This window comes from Equus caballus, chromosome 13 (genome assembly GCF_041296265.1).
Source record: "Equus caballus isolate H_3958 breed thoroughbred chromosome 13, TB-T2T, whole genome shotgun sequence".
NCBI lineage: Eukaryota > Metazoa > Chordata > Mammalia > Perissodactyla > Equidae > Equus > Equus caballus.
Window position 1 is genome coordinate 52,339,790 of NC_091696.1, and position 12,449 is coordinate 52,352,238.

General features: G+C 46.6%; 1 protein-coding gene across 3 annotated transcripts in view; it reads left to right on the plus strand.

Moving 5' to 3' along the window:
- HAGH (hydroxyacylglutathione hydrolase) overlaps positions 1-4,038 on the plus strand; it is a 28,632-nt gene extending 24,594 nt beyond the window's left edge. For all 3 annotated transcript variants that reach the window (XM_070231165.1, XM_023616611.2, XM_005599070.4), the window contains exons 8-9: positions 3,102-3,181; positions 3,730-4,038. In XM_070231165.1, coding sequence (XP_070087266.1) covers positions 3,102-3,181; positions 3,730-3,829 — 180 coding nt within the window. In that variant the 3' untranslated portion in view covers positions 3,830-4,038. The remainder of the gene's footprint in view (positions 1-3,101; positions 3,182-3,729) is intronic.
- Positions 4,039-12,449: the final 8,411 nt, after the last annotated feature.

Genomic DNA, 12,449 nt, shown 5'->3' on the forward strand with positions numbered 1-12,449 from the left:
GTGTCTTTCAATGAATTTTTCCATTTCATCAAAGTTTTCAAATTTGTTGACATAGTTTTCATACTGTTCCCTTTTTTAATAGCACCTTTGTTCAGGTTTACTTCACACGTATAAACTGCATCAGTTTAAAGTGAACAATTGAGTGAATTTTGACACGTATTTACCAATAAATGACTACCACTAAAATTAAGATACAGAACATTTCCATCACCCCCGAAAGCTTTCTCATGCCTCATTCTCTCTGCCCTGGCTCCAGACAACTGATCTGTTGCATGCCACTAGACCCTAGTGGCATTTTCTAGAATTTTATGTAAATGAAACTCCACAATATGTGCTCTTCTATCTCTTTTTCACGCAGCAGAATGATTTTGAGATTCATTTGTGTTGCTGCATGTTTCAGTAGTTCCTTTTTATTGCTGAATAGTAGTCAGTTGTTTGGAGATACCACATTTTGTTTATCCATTCATCTGTTGATAGACATTTGTGTTGCTTCCAGTTATTGGTTATTGTGAATAAAACTGCTATGGTCATTGTGTGACATATGTTTTAATTTATCTTGAGTAAACACCTACGAGTGGAATGGCTGGGCTATGTTATGTGTATGTTTGACTTGTAAAGAAACCACTAAACTGTTTTCCTAAGTGACTGTATTATTTTACATTAGTGCTAGCAAAGTACTAGAGTTCCAGTTGTTCCACATCCTCACCAACACTTGGTACTGTCAACCTTTTAAATTTTAGTCATTTCAATGAGTTTATTGGTTTCATTTGCTCTTCCTCAGTGCCTAACAATGTTGAACATCTTTTTAAGTGCTTATTGGCCATTTTTGTGAGGTGTTAGTTCAAGTCTGTTCAAGTGTCAAACCCATTTAAAAAACTGGATTGTCTTTTTGTTATTGAATAATAAGATTTTTTAAAGTATATTCTGGATACAAGTCCTTTGTCAGATATATGTATTGTGAATAGCTTCTACCATTCTGTTTCTTGCCTTTTATTTTCTCAACAATGCCTTTTGAAGAGCAAACATTTTAAATTTTGATGAAGTCCAGTATATTAATTTTCTCTTATGTTTCATACCTTTTGTCTCCAATCTAAGAAATCTTTGCTTTTCCCAACGTCAAAAAAAGTCTCCTGTTTTTGTTTTTGGAAGTTTTATAGTTTTAGTTTTTACTTTTAATTCAATTAGATCAGTATAATCCCCCCCACCCAATATCTGTTGGATCTGTTGTGATGGCCCCTCTTTCATGTCTGATGTTGGCAATTTGTGTTCTTTTTCTTCATCATTTTTATCAATTCTGTTGATCTTTTAAAAGAAAAAATTTCCCTTAGCTTTCCTTGTTTGTTTATCCATTGCACTGATTTCTGCTCTAATCTTTTTTAACTCCTTCCTCTACTGGCTTTGGATTTACTTTGCTCTTCTTTTTATAGGTTCTTAAAATGGAACCCAAGGTCATTGATTTTTAGACCTTTCTTCTTTTCTAATATAAGCATTTAAAGCTAAAAACTTACCCCTAAGTATTGCATTAGCAGCATCCCACAAACTTTGATACATTGTATTTTCATTATCTTCAATTCGAAATATTTAAAAAATATCCCTTGTAATTTCTTCTTTGACACATGGGTTATATTGAATTGTGGTAAACTTTTTTAGTCTTTTCAACATTTTATTATGAGAATGTTCACACATATAGAAAAGTCGAAGGAATTTGCATTGTGAACATTCATATATACAACATCCACTTTCTACTATTAACATCTTACTATACTTCTTACTGTCTAGCCATCCATCTTACTTTCACTCTTTTTAGTAAGCAAAATATACTAATGCATAGATGTCACCATAAATCATTTTACTGATCCCACTGGGAAGGACATTTAGAGTTTTTAATTTTTTTTGCTCCTATGAACTGTGGTGCAGTGCACATCCTCATACCTAAGTCTTCACGTTTCTGCATGCTTCATGCTTCTGTAGGAAACATTGCTACATGTTAACACTCAATAAATAATCCAAAAGATTATGACAGTTTACACTCCCCCATCTACACATGGAAGGCCCTGTTTTAAAATGACCCTTAGGAGAGTTAATCTTTCCTCATAGGACGTGGAAGAAGATTTCTTAGGACGAGTGAGAATACTGGAGGAAGCACAAGGAATATTATAAAACATTCTAAGCTTATTCTCACCAGAAGGGAAAGATCAGAAATTAGCAATAAGCTTTCATCTTGACCTCCCACCAGACCCCTACTCGACACACCTCCAGCGGTTGAAGGATTACTTCTTGATGCCACTGCTCAAGGGATCAAGGGGTGGGATCAGGACCCTTGGTCCAAGGGCCCCCAGTGGTCAGGAAGCCTGGGTGTGGGTGTTGACAGCTACTGTCCAAGCTCTGGCCCTGTAGCCCTCCAGGTTAGCCTGGCAGTAGAAGGGCAGGGGCTGTGGGAAGGGTAGAGACCCCCCACCCCCCGAGCTGTTAACTCTGAGCTTTTTCCTATAGGACTTTCTATGGGAGCTAACAGTTGGCCAGATGGCCTGGTTTACATCTTCTCCCTGTCTGCCCTGCTCAGTGTTGATAGGAGTGAGGTCATCCCCCGTGGAGGTGACCAGCTGCCCACTGAGGGCTCTTCCTGGATCCTTCCTAGGAGCCTGTGAAGGGGAAGCCCTGCCCAACCAACCTGTGATGAGAGCTCACCACGCCTTCCAGGGGGCTCTCATCCCAGAGGAGGGAACCCGGGCACCTGTCGCCTTGCTCTGCTTCCCAGCTGTGCTGTGCACAACCCACATGCTGTGTTGGGGGTGTAGCTGTGGGCGTTTCTTCTTTTTTATGTTTTCTGCACTTTTGCTGGTTATTACTTCTGTAATGTAAAACATAAACTTCATATTCATAAAAAGAAAGCTCCATGTCCCCCTCCATCCCCAGGCTAGCAAGGGAAGGAGGGCCGGGTTGTCACTGGCAGCTCAACACTCACGTCTTCAAGTCCTTGCACTGAGCTGACTCTGCTCACTTTGCCTTCTCAGTCAGAGGATGTTGCAAGATCGCTAGAAGGTATTCTGAAATGTCATTGTTAGAAGTTTCCGTGTTAAAGTGATCTGTTTCTTTTGCAGGAAAAGTACAGTATCGGGGAGCCCACAGTGCCGTCCACCATAGCGGAGGAGTTCACCTACAACCCATTCATGAGAGTGAGGTGAGGGTGTCGTGGGAGGGGCGCCACCCCAACCTGGGGCGTCTTCGCCTCTGCTTCCCTCGAGCACAGCTGAACAATGTCCGCTCATTGAAACTCCTTCTGAAGATCCCAAATGCTAGAGGAGACTGCCCTGAAATCTTTATTAATTGTAGCCAAAGAATCAGACACTTTTTCTTAAAAGTCAGGGGTGAGTTAAAAGCCAGTGCCCTTGGCATGCTGGCAAGGGCCTGGGGTCCTCTCTAACCATGGCCAAGGTCCCTTAGGCAGGCCAGGTGGGTTCTCAGAGAGCTTTGTGGTGCTGTGCCACCTGGGCAGTGCCAGACACCAGTGTGGAGTTGGTGTCTCCACTCTCTGGGTCGCTGGCGGGACTAGGCTCGGCCAGCATGTCTTCCACAGTGAGGAACACCCAAGTTGGCCATTGGCTGTCGCACTTCATTTTAAGAAGGTCCCGACTTCTCCAGGCTCCTTTCCTCCCTGGTGCCCTGGGAGGCGTGGTGGGCCTGGCAGGTGCAGTGTGCAGCCTGCAGCCTGGCGCTTGGCTTCCACAGGGAGAAGACTGTGCAGCAGCATGCGGGTGAGACGGACCCTGTGACCACCATGAGGGCCATCCGCAAAGAGAAGGACCATTTCAAGGTGCCCCGGGACTGAGGTGGCTGCGGGGCCTGGGCGCCTATGGCTGCTGCCCCCGCCTTCAAGCGCATTCGGGTATCAGATGTTTTAGGTGAATTTTCTGCTAGAAGTGTGGAGATTCAGTCTTGGTTTAATCTTAAGTTAATTTCAGAGCCCTCTGCTTGTGTTATCAAATGTCCTAACGCATATCTATAAGAGAAGCAGCTAGGAAGCGTTTATCCCTGGAAGCTCCGCTTGCAGACTGTGTGTTCTCTCTGGCCTTTTCCTGGGGCCCCCATGTGACCCCCTACACGATGCCCCAACAAGACTTGCCCCCTTCCCTGCCCGGACTGCACGTCCCTGCTGTCACCCCCCTCAAGTCCATGCTGACCAGAACAGGGCCCCCAGAGGGGGCGGGGGGTGCTCGCCCCTCATTTTCCTGGCACTGCAGGGAGATACCTGGTGTTGCGCCCACCTCCTCCTCCTCATCCTCCCCCCTCCCCCAGCTGCCTCTAGAGGAAGTCATCCTCAGAGGTCCTGTGTCGGCGTCTTCGCAGAGCATTTGTGTGTTGACGTGGAGCAGAACCCCAGCCCAGCCCAGCCCAGGCTGGGTCCGGCCTTGAGCACCTACCTCGGCTGGGGCAGCGAGCAGTTCGTGGCCGGAGCACAGCTGTGCGTGAGGCCGGAGGCTGGAGGCTGGGCAGTGGTGAAGAGCCGCCTTCCTCCGCAGGGCCTGCCGGGGGTCGGGCCAGGGCACGCGGGCTGGGAGCCTCTGTCACGTGGTGCCCACGGAGCTCCGAGCTCGGCACACCTTGTCCCTGAGGAGGCTGGCCTGTCCTGGGGATGTTCCCAGGGACTGTGTGGGACACTGTGCCTCGTGTGGCTAAGAGAGCTGAAGGGAGGGATGGCAGGACACGCGTCTTCGGTCGGGAGTTGCCAGGCGCCCACGTGGCTGTCACACACCACTGTGGGCACCTTGCTGCCCTGCTCACAGTCTCATCCACTCAGGCCCCAGCAGGGAGAGGCCTCCACATCCTTCCTCCTGTGGGAATTTGAAAGAGGCCCCGGGAAGCTGCCATGCTAGGCGTGGCTCCTTAGCCTGCAAGCTCAGGCGGGTCCTGGGCCCTGGGAGAGCTGGGGGGCTCTGCTTGCACCGGGTCACATCCCAGGCAGAGCTGGTGGGAGGCTCGGGTGGGGAGGAACAGGGAGAGGCCGCCCTGGTGGGTCCCAATGGCACCCAGGGCCCTACGGTGTAAGGAGGAAGGGTGAGACTTAGGACGCAGGGCGCAGACCCAGGGGACAGTGAGGGGCAGAGAGGGCTGCAGGGAACAAGGGGTGTTTGTTCCCAACCAACTCATTTCTGGATCTGGAGGTTTTTCATATTTTCAGTCTGGCCTTGATCTGTGACCAGTACCAGGAGCTGGGGTCTGTGAAGGCTCTGCTCGCTGAGCCTGTCACTTCAGTCTCCCATTGGTCTGTCCTGTGATGACGCTCACTGAAGACTGTGTTAGTGCCTTTCGGTCCTGTCCTTGGCTGAGCTGGGGCTCCCATCACCGAGCAGCCGCCTGTGTGGGCCACGCTGCTATATGGCTGGGAATCCAAGACATGTCAGGGTTGCATGAGAATCAGAGCCATTCTTGTCCAAGGATTATAACATTCTAGATGGAGCCAAAGCTCCCTGTGACCAGCAGCCTCCACCCCTGCTTCTGCAGCAGTGGCGTGGAATGGGGTTTGCACGGGTCCTTCTAGACGCTTCATTTCATGGCTTTGACCACCAACTGTGTGGAAATACCTGTGCAGGCGTCTCAGGACGCTGTGGGGCTTTGCGATGCCTGTAAGTCCTGGAGAGCTCAAGGTCCCGTGTGGCCTGTGGCGCTGTGTCCACTGCCCCCAGGGGCCTCCCTAGGGACGTCGAAGTCACTGCAGTTCCCACCAGCCACGTGTCTTCCCCAGCTGCACAAAGGCCATGCTAAGGGTGAGCGGTTTTCATCTTAACCTGCTGCCCAGAGGCCCCTCTCCCACCAGGATCCACCACGATCCCACTTTGCTCTGCTTAGTTCCTGTGTTCCCGATTGCACGTTTAATGTCAAATAAAGAGTAGAAACAAAACATTTACAAAACGTCCAGAACATAAGGAAAAACCTGCCCAACGCCCAGCCTGCGCCACCATGCCGGCCCTCCTCCTCACGGCAGGGGCAGCAGCCTGGGGTGGGCTGGGGTGACGGTGGGAGAGGGTCCCGGTGTGAGCTGAGGTGGAGGCCACAGCCCCTCACAGGAGGCCTGTGGGGTCAGGTTTGGGCCAATTGAGCTTAAGATGCCTGTGAAACCAACCGGTGGGGCTGGAGTAGGCAGAGGAAGGTCAGGCCAAGGTCCAGGCTGGAAATGCATGGTAGGGCACTGCCAGCATGCGGGTGAGTTCTAAAGCGAGGAGACCAGGTGCCGTCACGTGCGAGTGAGATCAAGATTTCGGGGCGTTCAGAGGTTGGGGAGCCATGAGGCAGGAGGAAGGCCCGAGGGGTGGTGTTGCCAGGAGGAAGCGGCAGGGGCAGTGGGACGCACAGAAGGCCGGCTCGTCCCCTCGACGGTTGGTGGTCGGGCCGAGGAGCCACTGTCATCACACTGAGCAAGTCTTCCAGTTGCTACGAGCCATTCCGAATGGGAGCTGGATGTTGTCACACAGTCTCCTCTGGTCCGGTGAATTCCAGGAACGGTTTTCAGTGCCGGGTCGGTATGTTCTTGAGCTAACCCGCTTTGCTAGCAGCTCCTCGTGCAGTCCGTCTGGTCTGGGTAAGTGACAAAGTGCGGTGGAGCGGTGGAGCGGTGGAGCGGTGGAGCGGTGGAGCGGTGGAGCGTCTTCACTTCTTTGGGAGTTTGTAGAAGGCAATTTGAGTCTGAGCCTGGTGTTTTATTTTACGGGTATTGTTAAAACTAGCGATTCCATTTTCCCCTGGTTATAGGGCTATTACGTCTGTTCTTTTCAGCCACTTTTGGTAAGCTGCTTTCTTTCCCATGTTTTCAAATCGGTCTGTAACGTCCTTGTGTCTCTAACATGGACATCTGTGTTCCCGCCCCTTCCAACCAGCTCTCTCTGCTGTTTCTGCCCTCTCGTTTGGGCTCCTGCTTTCTCAGCTCCTCAGGGATTTCTCACCTTCTTTCCTAATAAGAATGGAAAGCCGAAAGCTCCCCGAAGCGTCCAGTGTGAAGCACAAGAGGGTGCAGAGAACTCACATGACTCGTCATTTGATGTCTTCCCTGACGCGCGCGCTGGGGTGTAGGTGGCCACAGTCCCTCCACTGAACACACACACAGCCCAGGTGTTCCTGACTCCTGACCAGCGCGCTCTTCCCTCTGAGGATTTTTAAAGTATTTCCCGACTGCTCTGTCATCTGTTTCCCTTGTGGGGGCTCCATCTCTCACCAAGCCATGTCCCTGTGTGTTTAGTCTGACCCTTTGCGGCCACCTTGGGGACATGCCCTTGGGGGGTGGTCTTCCAGCACACTGGCCTCACCAGGCCCTCACTGTTTCTTCAACAGCTGCCCCACGGACCTGCTGTGTGTGCTGTGCTAGTCCCAGTGTGGTACATTTCTCTCCAGCTATAAAATCACTTAGATTTTAGTAGTGACTGTGTTTTACAATCAAACCTTTTAAAACTTACTTATTTATTTATTTATAGTGAGGAAGATTGGCCCTGAGCTAACGTCTATGCCAGTCTTCCTCTATTTTGTATGTGGGATGCCACCACAGCGTGGCTCGATGAGCAGTGTGTAGGTCCGCACCCAGGATCTGAACCTGCAAACCCTGGGCTGCCAAAGTGTAGTGCACAAACTTAACTACTATGCCACTGGGATGGCCCTATTTTTATTTATGAAGGTGAGATTCACATAACATACAGTTAACGGAGTGTACAATTCAGTGGCATTCAGTACATTCACAATGTTGTACAACCCCCCACGTCTCTAGTAATCTGCAACTTTAAATCATTAATGTGTCAGTAAAACTAAAAGCAGAGGCTTTCCTGGTCCACCCACTTCTACAGATGCTGGTTCTGAGCTGGGGCAGCAGAGGCCTGGGAAAGAATTGCATCTCAGTGGATCCAGCAGAGAGCCTGGTGCAGGGGCTGTAGATCCCGAGAGGAAGCCCCCCAGGACACACACTGCCCTCCCCCTGTGTGGCTCTGTCTGCGTGAATGCTCAGCTGTTAGCAGAGGTCGGGGTCACCTCTGCTCTTTGACCCTCAAACCCACCTGGGATTCCACTGAGGCAGAGGAGGCAGGACACCAGGTCCTTTCTCTTACTTCCTTCAGCACTCCTTCTCCTGCCCCCTAGCTCAAAGAGTTTTTCTTTTAATTCTTTGTCAGCAAATATTCTTAGGCTAGAACCTTGACTTCTAAAACTCTACAACCAATAATTACTTTCTTTTTTCTATGATTTCTATTCTAACAATCCTCTGTCAAAGCAACTAATACCTCATGTTTAGTTTGAATGGGCAGGGGTGGTAGAGCAGTCAATGGGGAAAAAGAATTTGAGAAATTGAAGAGAAAAATAGGTAATTCACCAATAATCAGAGATTTTAATATTCCATTTGATAACTGATAGAACTAGATGGAACATCAGCAAGGACATAGAAGATTGAACACTGTCACTCAACTGAAGCTACCTATTTATAGGACATTCCACCAATATTCTTTTCAGGTGCTCACGGAACATTCTCCAGGATACCCCATATCTTAGGCCACAAAACAAGTCACAATAAATTTTAAAAGACTGAAATTATACAAAGTATGTCCTCTAACTTCAGTGGAATTAGATATCTACAACAGAATGAAGTCTGGAAAAATCTGAAATATTTGGAAGTTAACCACATTTCAAAATAGCATGTGGGTCAAAAAGAGTGAAAATGAAAACACACCATAACAAAATTTGTGAGATGCAGCTAAAGCAGTGCTAGAGGGAAATTTATAGCTTTAAAACATCTGTATGAGAAAAGGAGACAGGCCTCAAATAAAAAACCTAGGCTTATAAAGAAACTAAAGAAAAGAGAAAATGAAACAAACCCAGAGGAAGGAGAAGGAAAGAAAGAATAAAGATTAGAGAGAAAATCAGTGAAACAGAAAACAGAAAAACCAAAAGTTAGTTCTTTGAAAAGATCAACACAATTGACAAACCCTTAGTTATAAATGAAGGAAGAGACATCACTACCACCCCTATAGAAATAGAAGGGACTTATAAGGGACACTAGGAAAACTCTATACCAACAAATGAGATAACTTAGATGAAATGGACAAATTCCTAAAAGATACAAATCACTTAAATTGACTCAAAAGGAAACAGGAAATCAGAATAGACCTATAACAAGAAACTGAATTAATAAAAAGTCTTAAGTCTTTATGCAAAGGAAAGCCCAGGCCCACATGGCTTGACTAGTGCATTCTATCCGTAACACCAATCACTCACAAAAGCTTTCAGAAAATACAGGAGGGAACACTTCCCAACTCATTCTACAAAGCTAGTGTTATCCTGATACCAAAGCCAGAGAAAGACATCACAGAAAAAGAAAACTAGAGATCACTGTCTCTCATGAATGCAGATGTAAAATCCTTAACAAAATTAGCAACCCAAATACAGCAACATCATACACCATGACCATGTGGGATTTATTACAGGAATACAAGGTTAAACATCCAAAAGTTAATTATAGTAATAGACCACAGAATAAAGGACAAAATCCACAAGATCAGCTCAATGGATGCCGAAAAACATTTGAAAAAATCCAACACTCATTCACGATAAAAAATGTCAACAAACTAGGAATAGGAGGGAGGTTCCTCAAGCTGATAACCTCTGTGGTAATTTCTGGATGCTGCTGTATGAAATCAGCACACAGCGATTTAAAACAACATGAATTTATCATCCAACAGTTGTGGAAGTCAGAAGTCTGGCCTGAGTCTCACTGGCTGGTTCCTGCTGGAGGCTCCGGGGGGGGCGGGTGGGGGAATCTGTTTCCTTGCCCTTTCCTACTGCTAGAGGCGCCCACAGACCTTGGCTCCTGACCGCCTACCTCCATCTTCAAAAGCCAGCAACTGTGGTTTGAGTCCTTCACTTGCTGTCTCACACCTACCTCAGTCCCCCTGGAAAATCCACATTAATCTCAATATCATAAGGTTAGCCAATTAGCAACCTCAGTCCCCTCTGCCAGATAACCTGGCATTGACAATTCCAGGGATAAGGACATGGACATCTTTGGTTGGGAGCATTATTCTGCCTGTCACAGCATCTATGGAAAACATCAGCTAGCATCATGATTCATGGTGAACAGCCAAATGCCTCCCCCTAAAGTCAGGAACAAGGCAAGGATGTCTGCTCTTGCCACTTCTACTCAGCATTGTACTAGACGTGCAGAAAGCACAAAAAAAGGAAAGAAAAAGAAAAAGGTAGTACACACACTGGAGAGGAAGAAGTGAAAATGTCCTTATTCACAGATGATACGATCCTCTATGTAGCTAATCCTACAGAATCCAGACCACACAGACACCTGGAACTAATGAGTTTATCAAGGTCCTGGGATACAAGATTAATAAGAAAAATCCACTGCGTTTCTACATACTAATAACAATCTGAAAATGAAATTAAGAAAACAATTCCAGGGGCCGGCCCGGTGGTGCAGCAGTTAAGTTCGCACTTATCGCTTTGGTGGCTGGGGGTTCACCAGTTCGGATCCCGGATGTGGACATGGCAAGCCATGTTGTGGCAGGTGTCCCACATATAAAGTGGAAGATCTTTTTTTTGAGGAAGATTAGCCCTGTGCTAAAATCTGCTGCCAATTCTCCTCTTTTTTTTGCTGAGGAAGACTGGCCCTGAGGTAACATCTGTGCCCATCCTCCTCTACTTTATATGTGGGACACCTACCACAGCATGGCTTGCCAAGCAGTGCCATGTCCGCACCTGGGATCCGAACCGGCGAACCCCAAGCCACTGAAGCGGAACGTGCGAACTTAACTGCTGCGCCACTGGGCTGGCCCTAAGGTGGAGGAAGATGGGCACGGATGTTAGCTCAGGGCCAGTCTTCCTCAGCAAAAAGAGGAGGATTGGCAGCAGATGTTAGCTCAGGGCTAATCTTCCTCAAAGGAAAAAAAGAAAACAATTCCATTCACAATAGCATCAAAAAAGTACAAGATTTATACTCTGAAAACTACAAAAATTGCTAAGAGAAATCAAAAAAGATGGAGGGGCTGGCGCCATGGCTGAGTGGTTAAGTTTGGGTGCTCTGCTTTGGTGACCCAGGGTTCACCATTTCAGGTGGTGCAAACTATACACTGCTCATCAAGCCATGCCATGGTGGCATCCCACACAGAAGAGCCAGAATGACGTACAACTAGGATACACAACTATGTACTGGGTCTTTGGGGAGAGGAAAAAAAAGAGGAAGATTGGCAACAGATGTTAGCTCAGGGCCAACTTCCTCACCAAAAAGTATACTTAAAAAAAAATTGAACATCTAAGTAAACGAAAAGATATTCTATATTCCTTGATTAGAAGATCTTTGTGATCTTGGGTTAGGCAAAGAGTCTTAGACACCACACCAAAAGCATGAACCATAAAAGAAAACTAGTAAGTTGGACTTCATTAAAATAAACTTTTGCACTTCAAAAGACAACATTTAAAAAATGAGACAAGCCACAGACTGGGGAAAATATCTGAAAATGTTATATCTGATAATCCATAATATATAAAGTCTTAGAACTCAGTAAGAAAACAAATAGGCAAAAGACTTGAACAGATATGTCACTAAAGAAGACATAAGAATGGCCAATAAACTTGAAAAGGTCCTCAGCATGACCCTCAGAGAAACACAAAATCAGCATAGCCAAAAGTGAAATAAAGCGACCGTACCAAACATTGGCGAGGATGTGGAACAAGTGGAATTCTCCTACTTTGTAAAATGATACAACCACTTTGGAAAACAGTTTTTTAAAAAGCTAGACACAAATACTATATGAGCCAGCAATTCCACTCCTAAGAGGAATGAAACACGTCCACACGAGAAGGCTCATCCAAATCTTCACGGCTACATCACTCACAGTAACCCCGATGGAAGCGCCAAACATCCATCAGCTGGCGATGGGTAAACGCAACATGTCAAATCCAGACCACGGGAACTACTCAGCTTAACAAGGAATGAAGTACTAACACGTGCTACCAGGTGGATGAGCCCTGAAAACATTACGCTCGGTGAAAGAGGGGAGACAGAAACGCCCACGTTGTATGGGAATGTTCTAAAACTGGATTGCGGGTCTGGCTGCACAAGTCTGCAGATTTACTAAGAATCACTGAATCATATACTTACCACAGGTGAATTTATGGTGTGCGAATTACATATCAATAAAGCTGCTTTAGAAAAAGAATTGTTGGGTAAAGTCACATGGGTTAATACTTTATAACACTATACTAATAACTAATTAGCCAATACTTCTGAAAAAAATTTCAGCCTAGACAAAGAGAAAATGAAGTTAAGGAGAAAAAAGATAACATTTATAACAGTATCAAAAAGTAACAACCATTTAGGAAAAAATCTAAAAAATATATGCAAGACCATAACATAGGAATCTACAAAAACACCAGAGAAACCAAAGCAGCCCTAAACGGAAGGAGGAATTGCACCC